At 45.8% G+C, this 15,809-nt stretch overlaps 1 protein-coding gene across 13 annotated transcripts in view; it reads right to left on the bottom strand.

Moving 5' to 3' along the window:
- The window catches only part of TNRC6B (trinucleotide repeat containing adaptor 6B), a 217,451-nt gene that overhangs the window by 23,221 nt on the left and 178,421 nt on the right, over positions 1 to 15,809 (bottom strand). For all 13 annotated transcript variants that reach the window (XM_072656210.1, XM_072656223.1, XM_072656215.1 and 10 more), the window contains 5 exons: positions 13,237 to 13,362; positions 7,179 to 7,310; positions 6,448 to 6,546; positions 6,144 to 6,327; positions 5,054 to 5,191 (listed from right to left, as the gene is read on the bottom strand). In XM_072656210.1, the coding sequence (XP_072512311.1) occupies positions 5,054 to 5,191; positions 6,144 to 6,327; positions 6,448 to 6,546; positions 7,179 to 7,310; positions 13,237 to 13,362 (679 nt within the window). The remainder of the gene's footprint in view (positions 1 to 5,053; positions 5,192 to 6,143; positions 6,328 to 6,447; positions 6,547 to 7,178; positions 7,311 to 13,236; positions 13,363 to 15,809) is intronic.

The raw sequence follows: 15,809 nt of genomic DNA, 5'->3' as shown, positions 1-15,809 counted from the left end.
TATTCTTGTGTACGGTATCAGGCATTGGTCTATGCCCAGTTTCTACTACACTGTTATCCAGTTTCCCCAGCAGACTTTGTCGAACAGTGAGTTCTTATCCCAGAAGCTGGGGTTTATGAAACAGTTCACTGCTATATTCATCGCCTACTGTGTCTTAAGTACCTAGCCTATTACACTTGTCTACCCTTCTGTTTCTTAGCCAGTACCAAGTAGTTCAGATAACTGCTGCTTTATAATACAATCTGAGATCTGGTAGAGCTAGGTCATCTTCCCTAGCATTTCTTTTCATTAGTTCCCTTGATATTCTGGACCTTTTGTTCTTCCAGATGAATTTTGATACTATTTTTCCAGATCTAGAAAATAATTATCTGATAGTCTGATTGGCATGGCACTAAATAAGTAAATTAATTTAGGTATAACTTTTATTTTATTGCTAGTAATTTTTTATTATACTGTGGTCAGTAGAACACGTTTATTATCTCTTTGTGCATTTGTTTAGGCTGGACTTGAGAACTATGTACATTCTTTTTGATTTCCATTCAGTAACTGCCAGAGATGTCTCTTCACCAGTTTTTCTACAATTCTATTCAAGTCCTCCACTTCTTTCTTATTTATCTTTTTGTTAGACATGTCCAGGTTTGAAAGGGAACATTGAGGGCCCCAAGTATTATAGTGTTCCTTTTTATTTCTCCCTGTGACTTAAGTACTCAGATACTATGCCTTTCAGTGCACGTGTATTCAATACATGTATTCATGATGTTATTTCACGACCAATGGTGCTTTTAAATATAACTTATTTTCTCTGCTTATCTCTGTTAGCTATGTTTATTTTTACTACTGCTTTGCTAAGTCATGCCTGCTTTTTATGAACTTGCTTGAGGCGTAATAAATTCTTTTGTGGGGCCTCATTTTAACTCTATATGAATTCTAATTTTTCAAGAGTATGGAGATATTTTTGGACTCTGCTTTCTAATCCACTCCTGCATTCGATGGGCAAGTTCACCCTGCTTACACGCAGAGTTACTGCTTATCCCCCTCTTTGGTCACTCACATCACTGACCTTTTCTAAAGAAGTTACTCTTGCTTGTCACGTGTTTTGATATCAGACACCACACACATTTTCCCATTTTTCCATTCTTCTGATTGTGTTCCAGTTCTTCTTGCATTTGTTCTGTTCTGCTTACTCAGGGTATGGGTTTCCACTCTGTGTGTTAAGTGAATTTCTTTCCTCCTGAGTTCTAATTTCATCGTTTCATCTCTTGACTCACTCTTTTCCTTCCAGTTACTTGTGGAGTCCTTGGGGCTAAGTCACTCTTGTCCCTGAGGCTCTCCCTGGAGTCACAGTGGAGCTGTTCTCTCCCTTGTCTACAACATGGGCTTCTCTTTATCTGCAGTGTTTTCTCATTGGGCTCAGTTTTCTTTCATTCCTCCCTATCTCCAGCTTCAGGTTCTAGATGGGACTACGGTACCAGAGTCCTGCAGTCCAGGACTTTTGGATGGAATGATTTGGCCTGATTTGGTCCTTTCTTCTCTGCAGTCTAGATGTCATTGCCACGATGGTTCTGGGTTGGACGGCAGGAGCTATGTACTGCTCTGTCTCGATCCCTGGCTACTGCTGCCTTCCTTGAGTGAGTTTTAGCCTCAGCTCAGCAAGGGCTCTGGTCTCCCCTTATGATTGTATAATCTCCAGTGGGGATCTGTCTCTGTTGTGACCTCCTGCACTGCCTCTTTCCTGGCTTATTCCACTTAGAGTCCAGTCCCCAAAGGCTTGAGACTCTCCTCCCTGGCTCCCTCAACTGCTGTGACCCTCTTGGGTGCTCAGGGGCTTCTGGTCATCCTCCTGCAGCCCTGGACTCCATTTTCTCTTCAGCCTTCTTGAGCACTGCTTTGTCTGGTGACTGAGGTGCTTGCTGGGATCACCCCTCTCTAAACTCAGGCCCATGGTTTTCACAATGAAATGCTTCAGATGGTACTTTTTGATTCTCAGTCAGAGCACATCCCAAACTCTAACAAGTTAATATCAGGGGCTGCTCAAAGGGCAATGAATGTGATACATGGTGGTTATATCTAGGCTGTAACCTAACACCAATAGAGACTCAGGCAAGAGAAGTAGTGTTAAAAGATGTTAACGGAGATAAATGACTAGAAAGGAGAGCTGGCTGATCATGTGGCCAGAATAAAGGATAGCTAATGGAAAGCACAGTTAAGACAACCACACAAAAGGTCCCTCACGTGCTAGGTGCATTGTCTATGAAAGATTCAGGTAAGACATGGCCAAGAGTCACAAAGAATGAGAAGACATAGATGGGTTAAAATCTACATTGCTGGAGGGATCAGAAATTGAAGAAATGACAGTTCCTTTTAAGTGCAGAGAGTGGTATAGTCTGGTAAGGTACTTCACTCAAATCTTTGACAGGTCTCTGAGAAGAAAACACTAAAAAAAACCATCCCAATTCTTAATTCCCTCCACTACCACCACCACCCCCAAACACCTCAAAGTCCCACTTCATAGAAAAGTGTCTATATAATAGGTGAAGAGTATGATTACACTCTTAAAATGAGGATAAGTTATATAAAAAATGGCAAAAGTCTTTCCTATTATATTGTTTTTAGCCCAATGGTCAACGGTAATATTTGTTGACAAATTAATATTCTTTAAATTTATTGACAAATGATCACTTGTATGATGACCTAAAACATGTGTCTTCCATCTGCTTCAGAGAAGCTGGTAGCATGCAAAATATTTCCTCCAAAGAGAGCTAAAAACAATAAGATGCACTTTTGTTAGGTGACATGATGTCACCAGTAGGAGAGCAGAAGACAGGTGCCATCAGAGAGTGATGTGGCCATCTTCTCTGTCCCAGCCCTATGTTCCTCTGAAGACATCTGGGACACATGTCCCCCCCATTCAAATCCTTGTATGTGTTTCAGCCTGTTCATCACATCATGTATCTTTCCACTGTCCTTGGGGCAATCTTCAGCTTTCCCTCTCAGGACACTCACAATCCTACATAACACTCCACTGAAATAACACTGACATTAAAAAGATGGGCCTTTATCCACTGGGACAAGACTGAACAAGTTATGGTCTATAAAGCCTAGGGTACTGCAAGAAATGATGAAGGCAAAGTGTTTCAGAGAAACCTGGAAAGACCTTTGTGACTGATGCAAGAGCAGGACAGCAACACTGTAAAGACAAGCTTCTGAAAGCTCCGGTCAACACAATGACCAAAGATAATTCCAAAGGATGCTGCCCAGCCCTCCAGATGGAGAGCTGAGAGAAAGGCAGAGGATCTGAGCTGCAGAAGGAGACCTATTTTACTTTGAACATGGCCAGTGCAGAAATTGGTTTTACTTGACTGTATATGATTGTAACAAGGGTTTTGTTTTTTGTGCTTTCTCAATGGGGTGGGAGGAATAAAAAAAAGACGGGATTTTGTTTCAGCACAGTGTAACTTACCAGACACAACCCAGCTTGCTTTCCTTTTCCTGTGGGTTCAGTTATAGGCCCACTCACTGCCCACATCCACTGTCACAAACAAACATGCTGAAGGATGAGTTCTACAGGCTCTCTATCTGGCTGTGGATCCATTTGGACAACAGATGTTTTTCATTTCTATTTCATTAACATAGTTAGGTCAAAAGCTTTTGAGTTATTCTGGATTTCACTTAGGAAGTGCTGCAATATTCCAGGGCCTGATGCAATCAACACAACATCAGGCCCAAGCAGGAGCCCCTAGAGGGCCTCTTCCCATCCAACCTCCACCTCTATGACATTAGTGTGTGCCTTTGTAGAACGTGTCTCCTGGTCTTGTTCCTTCTTGGTATTAATAATCATTAGTGTCATTTTAAAAAGCCCTACTTTGACAGTCATTTTGGTGGACTGTTATCCTTCTTTGGGGTACTGAAAGGAACCAGGGCCAAAGCCATTGTAAAAGTAAAGAGGAATGAAATGATACATGTGCCATGATAGTTCACAAGAAGATAAGAGCAGCCTTATGAGGAAAGGCCAAACGTATTAACTAATTTGGCCAAAGGCTGACCTACAAAATAATGTCATATTCAGATGCATTTATTAACCTCTCCTCCTTTCCTCCGGTAGTATTTAGCACTGGGTGACACAATGTCTAAGAAATAAGAAAAAATGATGCAGAGACAGCCTGGAAATAAATGATAACACCTGGAGAAGGTATACAGAGAACCTCATGTGACCACAATACAGAATCTGGGTCCATATCAGTAAGAGTTTTACAACAGAGGTTTGGACTGAATACACTCCAAGGTCAACAAGGCCGGCATGGAACATCAATGAAAAATACAGTCAGAGACCTCTTTATACTTGGTTTTCATGAAGAGATGAGACTATGTAAATTACTGTCCAATGAAACAGAACTGAAACAAGAGGCGAGTGAGTATCCTGAAACCTTTCATCTGCTTTACAGAAAATTTTAAGAGGCTTGTGCAGGAAATTATGGCAGGCAAGGATGCAATGCTTGTATTGTGCTGCTGCTCTGATTCACAGAGCCTCTGAATGGAAGGATCTTTAAGTTTTTAAGGAAGGACCATAGCACTAATAGTGCTTCATAATTTATAAAGTATACACATTAATATTCAGAGGAATTTTATCTTGAGAGTTGAAATGGAACTAATAAAAAAGAAAATGATAAATACCGCTGAGATACCAACATGCTCCTCATAAAAGTCATTCGTAACCCTTCCACACCTCAAAAGCAGCCCCACCTTTAAAGCCAGGGTCTCCTCCAACTAGCAGGTGAATCAGAACATGCTGGTCAATCTTTAAGTCTTACTGACTGATACTTCCTTAGGTGTGGAAGAGATTTCCAAGTATATCCCATACACTCCCAATGAAGGAGTTCCATGCATTCATACTTTCTTTTCTAATACTGGTAATCATAAAACTTCGGGAAATTAAAAAACTGCTCATCAATAAAGACAAGACCCACTGGCCTTCCCAGTTATTGATAAGTCAACTTCTTCCACCAGACTAACGGGGGGAGAGCCTCTGGAGCGGCCCCGTAAGGCTGTCTCTTACCATTTTTGTGCATACTGGCATCTTGTGTAGCTACTGAGGGCAGGCCTTCCATCATCGAAGTCCACTGTTTAAAGCGAGATTCTGTCCCAGCTTCCTTCCCACCAACCATGCCATAGTCCATGCCACTTGAGCCAAAACCTAAAAATAAAAATCCCAAACCTCAAACTTACTAAAAGATATATACAAATAAGCTACACGTAACAACGTTTCTGAGTTCTTTGCTCTAAGTGGCTTAATTTGTCACATATTCCTCATTTAATGGCTCTTACTGCTGGAGGGAAACTGATGCAAAATTTAGCCTTTCACTCTCATGAACTGGCAGAAAAAACCACAACGAAAAGCTGCGTAAAGGAAACTTGTCCACTTCAGTCTCATTTCAGCACATGACTGAGAAACCTTCACGTGGACAGGCTGCTCTGAAAACTGGAGGTGCTCAGTCTATCAATTGGAGCATGGATTTTCAGCAAATAGTAGAGGCTGGTGGGTAATGGATCAAACCCTAGCATCATGCAAGCAGAGAGCTTTCTATGATGAACAGAAAAGCAAACCCTGCCTTCCTTCTCTGAGAACTCGGGACCTTGGGGGAACCATAGACAACCTTTGCTTACTCACTCTTGAAGATAAAGTCTCAAAGTTGGATGAAAAATTTTCTTCTCTTTTGATATTTTCTGTGTGTGTGTATGTGCGCACACGCGTGTGCATGTGCATGTGCATGGAGTGGGAAGCAGCTGTTTTGGAAGGACAGAACAAGAGGCAGCTGAGGCAGTGGACAGACCAGCTATCTTGGAGGCTCAGGCACTGCATGCCGATTCCCTCAGTGTGCCCATCTTCCAGCTTTCCCTTCCCCCTGCCTACCACCAGTCACTGCTGACCTCAAAGTCTTCCTGGATTCCACCTGGAAGGTTGTCATCCCTCCTTCTTTCTCCCATAAAGCCCTTCTCTTACTCTGGCCTGCATTAATATTCCTTGGTCTGCCTGCCTTTAAAACTCTGTACAAGAGGCATGGGTGGTCTAGATGGCCTCTGAAGCCCCGTTCCCACCTCTCCTGTACCAGGCCATGAGAAGACGTGTCTGTGGTCACACTCCTCACCAGAACTGTAGCCAGGAATCTGCCCTTTGCTCTGAAGGTCAGGGAGCCCCACGTTCAGGGCGCTGGGGACCAGGTTGTCCAGATGTGGCTTGGGTCCGACGGGGTGAGATGGTGAATGCTTCATGCTCGGCGGTCGCTGCTGCTGCTGCTGCTGCTGCTGCAACGCGCTCATCATCCGAGCAATCTGCAGAGGAGGCAGGAGAGGCTAAGCCCTCGGTGCGCCCCCCCCCCCCCCAAGGAGCCAGCCCCTTCTGGCCAGATGGTCGCCCTGGAGGACCATCCGCCACTCGCCTGCCCAGCTCACCTGCTGTTCATGCTGCTGCCGCACGGCCTGGGAGATCTTCCTCTGGTTTTGGAGCAGCTGCTGCTGCTGCTGCTGCTGTTGTAGGAGAAGCTGACAGGCCTGCAAAGGGGGAAGGGGGAGGAAGAGGAGAAAGGAGAGAGAGAGACAGAGACAGAGGGAAAGGAGAGAGGGAAGGAGGAGAAGAGGGCGAGAGAGGGGGGTAAGACATGAAACAGAAACCTCATGGGCATCATCAGCCCTGACAGAAAACACCCACAAAGGGATGTGTAAAACTGAAACATTCCACTTAATGAAGATGCCAGTGTGGATGGAGTAACTTAATTATATTCTCCTTTCTAGCTAAGGAAGTCAATGAGCCAGGGTCTGAACCCTGCTCAGCTGATCCCCAATAACCCACACATCATTCACATAAATATAGCACTACAGAAGGGTAAGACAAAGTGCCCTGTCTCACCCCAAACAACTATCATTATCAACGTTAGACTGAATTAACTCTTAGGAACACCATGCCCCACTGCTCCTCAAAGAAGAGAGGAAATAAGGGTGATTTAAAAGGTAGCGTCAACTCTCTCTAACACACAGACACACAGAGACATACAGAAACACACACACGCAGAAATGGAGCCCATTTGAAATCCAAGGTCCTATCACACAAGTCCCTGTACTGCAAACAGGCCAACCAGATGACAAGGAGTAACACAAACATCCAGGACAGGACATGTCCTCCTTACCAACTGAAACTGGGGAATCTGCGGAAGCTGGCTCAGCATGGCGATCTGTTGGGGAGACAGCTGAGGTCCCAGGTTGAAAAGCCCTGGGTTCAGGCCACTGTTAGGAAACTGTTTGAGCACGGAGGCAGAAACCTAGCAGGAGGCAAGGAAGGAGGCAGGGTTGGTAAACAGGGGACAGACTGTCCAAGAAAGAATTCCTGGCAGCACTAGAAGCTAAGGACGAGGCATGCTTGAGAGTCAAGGATTCCTTTTGTCAACATGCGCCTTGTCTCTCACAATTGTCCTTTCATTCATTCTCTGCTTACCACCTGAGGAATGAGGCTCTCCCCAGATGGACCCTTGGCTAGGCTGCAGAATGCATCAGAAACACTGAATAAGACTGCTCCCAGGAGCTCACTGGGACCAACGGGGGATGGCACGGACAAGCGGTTCCAATAGATTGCAGAAAAGAAAATACATTCCCCACAGAGTGCGACTGAATATGACAAAGACACTGAACCCTGAGAAAGCCCAAGGCCAGAGTTCAGCCTTACCTCCTGTCATAGGAGGCAGGATGGCCCCACACCGCCCTGGATCCCCGGCAGAGCTGTGCTGCCCCTCCCCCTCCCCACGGCACCCTGCACAAGTGCTTTCGGCTTTTGGAGGACTTGCTGAGGTCTCTCTAGGGTGGGGCACTCTCCCTGCTGCCCACTGTGGGGCGGAGCCTACTCTCTTGCATCAGACACCTCCAGGCTAAGCTCTCCTGCCCCATTAGATTACTGCTCTCACTGAGCAAAGACAGATCCCAGTGAGAGAAAAAGCACGGCAGCAGAGTGGGCTCCGACAGCCAAGAGGAAGCCCTGAATCATCCCAGCGTTTTCCTGTGTCCTGGCCTAGACTCACCCGTTAGCCATCCCTGGCTTCCCCCAAATACCAAAGGGCTCGATACTGGGAATTCACAGCTCCACATCTCTCACGATGGCCTCGTGATTTTATTGCTCTGGATGGCAGCTTGCTTACTGTCATTGTATGATATTTCCACGGTCCTAGGAGTGGTGCCTGCCCATAAACCCTCTGGAGAAGTTCTCCCCAACACGCCGGAGGCCTTTCCTGAGGTTTTTTAGAATTTTGTGGGTCTGATGTCCAAGATTTTTAAGCAATTAATACAAGTATAGAAGAATATTTTCCCCAACACAGAAATGATCAGAGGATGTGGACAAACAGTTCTGAGGGCAAGAAATCCAAGCTACCAATAATCAAATAAAAAAAAATTCTCCAAATTACTATTAAGGGAAATCAAAATGAAAGCAAATGGAATTCCATTTCACCTTCATTAGAACGGCAACGATGACAAATAAGAAAAATGACAATATAGGAGGGTCTTTGAAGGTCAGCAACGATGCGCCTCCTCCCCACCCCCCCATCCCTGGGTAAAGATTAAAAAAACAGAGAGAGAGAGCGCGTCAGTGAAAGGGGCAATGGAGAAGCCAGGGTTCTTGCGTTGCATTTCACAGCTACTGAAAAGGAGCAAGTTGTATTTGTGGCTTCAGTCCTACGGCCATCTTCTGCTCTCTGTACAGACAGGAAGGTTTCTTTTGTTGCCACCCAGCTCCTTTAGCTTCCTCACCTCCTAGGTCCTTCTGGTTCTGTGCTCCATCACCTTTCAGGCGCCCTTTGGCCAGGGTGCAATTTTGATTCTTCTGAGACACTTGCAGCCATGGAGAATCCCTAAGCACAGGGGCTTTTATGGGGGGGGGGGGGGCACATCTTGCCCCAATTAAATATTCAAAAGACCCTAAGGCATTTTGACGACCCATACTTAACTCTGTAATGCTTGGCATTTGCTGATGCACTGCCCTGCAATTGTCTTTAAGATGTGTCATGGTTCTGTAGAGATCCACTCCTGAAACTAAACCCTAAGCTCTTTCATGGGTCACCAATGACCTGGAGTCTGCTGCTCCCCATCCACTCCCACCCCCAACCTAATCAAAGGCAGTTCACACAACCTCAGACTTGGAAGGAATCTTGTCCTGAGCAAGAATGCCCTGCTGGTCATTCGGGCCTCTGCCAGAAAACTTCCAGAGGAGGAGACTCTGCTGCACTCAGTGAGGGGCCCATACCACACCCAGACAGCTCCAAGGCCGGACAAGGTTTTCCTTATGTGAAACCTCAATTTGCATGTCTAACTTCCGCCTGCTACTACCACTTCTGTCTGGGGGGGGGGGGGTGGGGGTAGGGACAAGCTTATTTTCTCTGCCTCATGCAGCTTTTTATATAGACAGCTCCCATGTTTTCCCTAAGCCTTCTCTTCCCCCCCCCTCCCCCCTGCAACCTCTCCCTCCTGTCTCGCTAAAGAATCCCTTTCTATTTCTCCATCTCTGGCTACTATTCCTGTTCCCTTCCCTCAGGGCACTGTACCTTTCTTGGCCATCTTTTCTGTCTGCACACACTCTACACTGTGGCCAGTATCTCCCCTCCTTGTCTCGACTGTGTAGTGTCCTCAGCTGTAAAAATGGGGTAATGCCTGGAGCATCAACCTCAGAGGGCTTTTAAAAGGATGCAAAATGCCTGAAAACTTGTAAAATATCCACAGTGATTGTTACTGTGGACTCCCACGCCAATGTTTCTAGTTCAGGTTTCTCACTTGAACAACATCTATCCTGGGAAATCCTGCGGAAGTTCTGCCTTAGCCTGACCCCAATCACAGTCTTTTTCTTCGTCTGCAAACCTTCGATGTCCTCTTGACTGTAGCCACTCATCCTGCTGCCACAGCCCCTTTACCACTCACAGCCAACTACCAAGGCCCGTCGTCCTCATCCCACAGGACCTTTGGGATGCCCCTGCTCCTCTCCAGTTCCACTGCTGCCTCTATCGAGGAGACCCTCACAGTTGGAGCTAACACAATCCCCAACACTGTGTTCTTTGTGGCACTGCCTTTGGTTTGTATGTGCTGAGCTACGGAATGGATGGATCAGTTAATGCTGCTCTGCTAGGAAAAACTTTTTGATGGCTTTTTCCCCTTCTAGGCCCTATTCCATCCTCGTGGTGTCATTTTCACACACACACACACACACACACACACACACACACACACACACACACTCTTTGCAACATTCATAGAAAACAGGTAGAACGCAGTCTCTGAAGGGAAGGGACCATGCGAGGGACTGGGAAAGGCCTCTTGAACAAGATGTCAGTGGGAAAGAGACTAGAGCCCATATGAAGGGAGAGCACTCCAGGCCCACTGAGGGGTGCAGTGAGTGGGGAACAAGGCAGGACAAAGAGAATGGTGTGTAAAAGAAAGGACAGCAGGACAGTAGGGTCTACAGCTGAATGAATGGAAGGAAATGATGTGTAAAAAGATTGGAAAGGGAGGAAGGAAGTGGGATGTGAAGAGTTTTGAATGCTCATCCACCAGAGTCATTTGGGTGTGGGGGTCACGTGGAGGCTTGGGGAGAGATTGCAAGCAAATGGCCTAGTATAATATTCCAGGGTCAGGCCTGCAAAGTGACTGTGTGAGTGGAAAGAAGGGGATGTAGGCATAAAACTGAGAAGAGGCAGGTGGGACTTCTCCAGAAGAGTTATGAGGGGTGAAGCACCTAGTTTTAAAGAATTTAAATTGCAGCTCATCGCAGTGTGGAGGCCAGGGTGAGCAGATGGCATCACATTCTACCAAAGAATCCTCAGAAGAGACATCAAGGATTTAGAATGAGAAATAGAGGCAGGTGATGGTTATGGAGAGCTGGCCTGTCTGGACCGCACAACCCTCCAGCGTCAAGGTGCAGACAACAACCCCTGACACCCATTGGGTGGATGGGGAGACTCCCTGAGGAATGGTTATGGGAGGACACTGACAAAAACAGCAGACAAGAAGGTGAAAATGAATTATGATTGGTGCTACAAAGATACTTATTGGGTAGGAAAATGGGAACCCCAGAAGGTTCCTGAATGAGAGTGTCCTTCTAAACTAGGGAGGGTATGAGGATGCTTCTGTAGCCATTTTCTGTTGTAGCAAAGCACTGAAAATAGAGGAGGCACTCATCATTGGAAAAGGGCTGAACATACTGTGGATGTGCACACAACAGGATATTACTGTGCCCTACAAAATGACAAGCACAGAGAAATGAAAATAACACGGACTCCGAGGGACTGCCTGTGCAAGGCCGATGGCTGAGCCCCCTCCTCAGAGCCTCCTGCCAGAGAGGGGAGGGATTAGAAAGATCAGAGGGTGTACAAGCTGCCAGAGTGAGCAAAGGGCCTGTGGACTGAGGTGTCTGGGGGAGGCAGCGGGGGTGATTTAGTGAGAAAGGAGAGAGGAAACAGCAGCAGCTCGAGGGTACCATAGTGCACAGAGCTTCAGATCTGGGGTTAAGAGGACTCATCTCAGCCTCAGATATTCACTAGCTGTGTGATCCCAGGCAAGTCATTTCACCCTGTGTGTCTCAGCTTCCTCATCTGTAAAATGAGCTGAAGAAGGAAATAACTATTCCAGCAGTTCTGCTGAGAAAACCCCAAGCAGCGTTGCAAGGAGTTTGACACAAGTGAAATGACTGACCAACAAAGGGAGGAGATGAAGAATGTTTCCATAACAAGGTTAGAGAGAAAGACAAAGGGATCTTTCTTACTGACAAGTTTAGAAAAACATAAACCTAACAAATACCAGTGTTGCAGCGATAGTGTTAAAGTGCCTGAGCAGGAAGAGATGTCCGTGTAATTCAGAAAAATAGAAGATTTGTCTGAGGGAAGAGGATAAAGAGAGCAGAACCATGAGAATAACACACAGAGCGCACACAATCGTTGCAGAGCTGTGGAGGAAACAAACCTCGCGCCTCACGCTTCCAGGGGAGAAGCTGTGTGAGCAGCTGGGTGAAGACACACAGTCACAATGCGTCATGAGCAGAGCAGTGCTGGTGGGGCTTGGCTGAAAGTTTTTGTGGGGGCACAAGGATTCAGTGGTGGTGGGAATTGAAGAAGAAATAATTGTGGCATAAAACCAAAAGGCAAAAATAAAACTAAAAGAATAAGAAAAGAGATCAGTCATTAAAAAGGCAACAACGGTAGAGCAGTTCAGGCAAGAGACAAGCACCTCTATCACCTCGGGTTTCTGGGTGTGGGGAACCCGTGGCCTCAAGGCCACATGTAGCCCTAGGTCCACAAGCGCAGCCCTCTGACTGAATCCCAACTTCACAGAACAAATCCTCTTGATAAAAGGATTGGATTTGTTTAATGACTTGTATTTTAATTTATTAATATTGGTTTACTTACAATTATTTGTGTCATATTACATATAAAATAAAAATATAAATTAATAAAATAACTTATTAATAATTTAACAAAAGGGTGAGAACTAGAGTTTCCCCAGGGTGGTAGCCCAGATGGGGAGAAGCCAAGATCTATTTCCCCAGGAGTAATAATGGAGGAGAATGTGCAACCCTTTGGCCAAGTCCAGGTCCCTTCTAGCCCTGCTCTGGACCCATTCATCTGTCTCTTTCCCATGAACCTCCTCTTCCCATCTCCACACCAGAACACCCCGGGGATAGGAGAGGGTCTGACCATGAGTCAGCAATGGCATGGGCTCAAGTCATCCAGCCTGTCCAAAGTCACATAGGCAGAATTCAAATCCAGTGCCTTTTAGGCAGCGGTCTCATCTTTCCAGGTACAGAACTGCCACTTTTAAGAGAAAAACAGCTCAGGACAGAGAGTACTGCAGAGTTCTCATCTAACTAAGCCTCCCACCATTGGAACTGGTTCTACAGCACTTTTTCTAATAATGGTTCATGCTCTTCTCAAGAAGGGACAGGGAAATCAGTCAATACCGGATTTCCTTTTAAACTAGAATTTTTAAAAAGTGTGACCACAGGATTTTCTATTTTTTTCCCATTCAAAAGGGCTCTCTTATTTCTACATGGCAACAAACAATGAGATATGTAATCTGATGAATTTTCATCCCAGATACCTAGTAACATCCACAATAAATATGGGTAAGGTACAGAGACTTTAACTTCTACAAAATCCATGGCAGGCAACCTAACAGCCCAGAACCCCCACTTCTGGCATTCAGAATCATCAAGCTGCTTACCTGGGGAGAAATAAACTGGGGAGGCACTTGTGCCCGTAGATTAGGGGAAGAGTTTAGCGGCTGCACCGGTGTGTGCATGCCCCGCGATTGTGCTGTGCTATTTCCAAACAAACCATGATTGCCACCCTGTAGAAAAAAAAAGAGAGCCAAAGAACTTTGTTTATTTTCAGTAGGAAAATCACTAACAAGCAGATACTGGCCTAACTCCCATTACTAATCTGCAGAAAGTGTGAGGCACAGCCTATGGGTTGTAAAAGAATTCCCAAACAAGCAAGTTTCTAACCTCGAGACCACCTTCAAGCAACATATCTAAGAACTGCCAAATGCCCAATGCCTTCTGTAGCTTGCCAAGCACTGGATGCTTTTGGGGTTCACTGAAGGTAACAGCCCCCCATTATCATTCATAGGGAAGGCCATTTTCTTAGCTATTCAATTTATAAGCAGCAGTTTTAGTAAACACTCAAATCACTCTCAAATGGAAGTAAGAGAAAAATGTCAAAACTCACCATGGTACGGGTTGTCTGTTAGATTTCTAAAGAACCAAAGAATTTAAGAGCTTCTAGACTGTCTAGGCTAGAGAGAGTAAGAAGCTTTGCTGATGCTTCTGTATACTCTATGTCTTGGGGTGGGAGAAAAGCTTCCTCTGGATCTAAGCCAGCACCCCTTTTATTCCTAAGATGCTGAGGTCTTCAATAGGACCAACAACAAATATTAAATGCCTACTTTAGGCAAAGAATTGTATTAGGTTCTGGGGATACAGAGACAAACCGAAGAATGCCTATTCTCATCTCAAGAACAGCATCCAACAGGTTGGCCAAGACAAGCACCCAAATTACTAGGGTGCAAGGGAGGGTTTGGTAAGTGGCTGAGAGACTGGAGGGCGGGGTGGGGAGAAAACCCTTTCAGGGAGGAGCGGAAGGAAAGGTGTTCCAACAAATACAGATGAGGGGCAGGCTGCTGAGGCTGACATAGGTGAATGTTCCGAGTCAAATGGGGACAGGGTGAGATGGGATATCAGTGTGTCTGGAATACGTAAGATGAGGCCAGAGAAGGATGGGAGAGCCTTTTGAGTCAACAAGGATCTGAATCCGCAGAGGGGAGATCTTAATAGGGGAGAATCAACAGGCAAAGCGGTAGACTAGACTAGGGCAGGGGACAAGGGAGACAAAAGAATGGGAAGAGCCAAAGATCACTCAGAGGCTCTAAGCCTCGGTGCTTGGAAAAAGAGCAGGATTATGAGAAAGGAAAATGAGAAGTTCAGTCTGGGGAACAGAGTAATTCATCATGAAGGCACCTGAAAACCTAGGCCTGGAGCTACGGGGAGAAATCTGGGGCAGAGAAGCCCTTTGGGGCATCCTCTTGGCTGAGAGAATAACTGAAGCGATTGGAGTAGGAGGCCCACTGCCCATCCGTACATGGAGTGGAGAAGCAAAGGTGAACATCCATGAGGAGACACTCTTTCCCGACCTCTGGAGAACCACAGGCCAGCAAACCAGAAAGGTACTACCAGGGGCCTGGCAAGATGCTGGGTCCTGAGGGCTCAGACACAGCTGAGGCTGAGCCTCCAGGGAGGAGATTGTGTTTTAGGAGTCGACTTTAGAAAAAGCATCTTAGTTGACTGAAGTTCTACAACATGAAAATCTAGTACAGTAAATAGCCCTCCTCCTCTTAGGGCTTGGAGGTGTCTCTCTAGAAAGCCCTAAGAACCTCTCTCTGTGTCCAGCCTGGCTTTCAGGATGAGAGCAAACCTGTTCAATGTCATGAAACCACTGCAACTATACTAGAGTGCACTTACAAAGTCAGGATGGGACGGAAACAGTCAATGCTGAAGGTTCTGAAAAGGGGCGTAGTAGACCCACGTCCCCTGACCCCACAACCCTACTGCCAGTCTAGACCCCACCCAGGCCCACGCAGACTGACTTTTTGTGGTCACAGAGATGTGGAAACAAAGCAGGTGCCTAGGGACTGGGGAAGGGCACATCTAGAATGGGACTTCACTGCGCTGCTGTAAGAAAACAGGACTTCTGTGCAGCGATGCTGAGGGAAGTCAGCAGAACCAGGGACACAACATGTCAAACTAACAACATGATCATAAAGACAAGATGTAATGACACTGAACTCTCGGTGGTAACCACGATTGAGTTTGATCTGGACAAGAGGTAAAAACAAGCTACTCGCTCATTGCGAGGTGGGGAACCATAGGGATGGAATGGGGCACACACTCTCAGACTCCATTTGTGTGTTGGTTGTTTTGATCAAGCTATATTTTTCTTTCAAGTCACTGTTACAAGGAGAATCTTTTTCTAGGCAATGAAGGAATATATTTGAAAAGGATCATAACAAAAGGAAAAAAGGCATGAAGATGAAAACTTTTTAATTAAAAAAATAACCCTATGAGAAGTATTTCAGGAACTAGACAAATGCCAGACTCTGCTCAACTCTTTCTGGCCTGTTATGATGACTGGGTTTGTGGCATTTCACATAGTGAAAATGAACACACTTGCCAAAGAAAATGGAGGTGACAAGTTTTTGCCAGTTGGGTAACATCACCAATTCCTGGAACCCTGGAGGGT

The sequence above is a fragment of the Notamacropus eugenii genome, chromosome 3 (genome assembly GCF_028372415.1).
Source record: "Notamacropus eugenii isolate mMacEug1 chromosome 3, mMacEug1.pri_v2, whole genome shotgun sequence".
NCBI lineage: Eukaryota > Metazoa > Chordata > Mammalia > Diprotodontia > Macropodidae > Notamacropus > Notamacropus eugenii.
The sequence above is the reverse complement of the archived record's forward strand: the minus strand, read 5'-3'. Positions and strand labels throughout refer to the sequence as shown.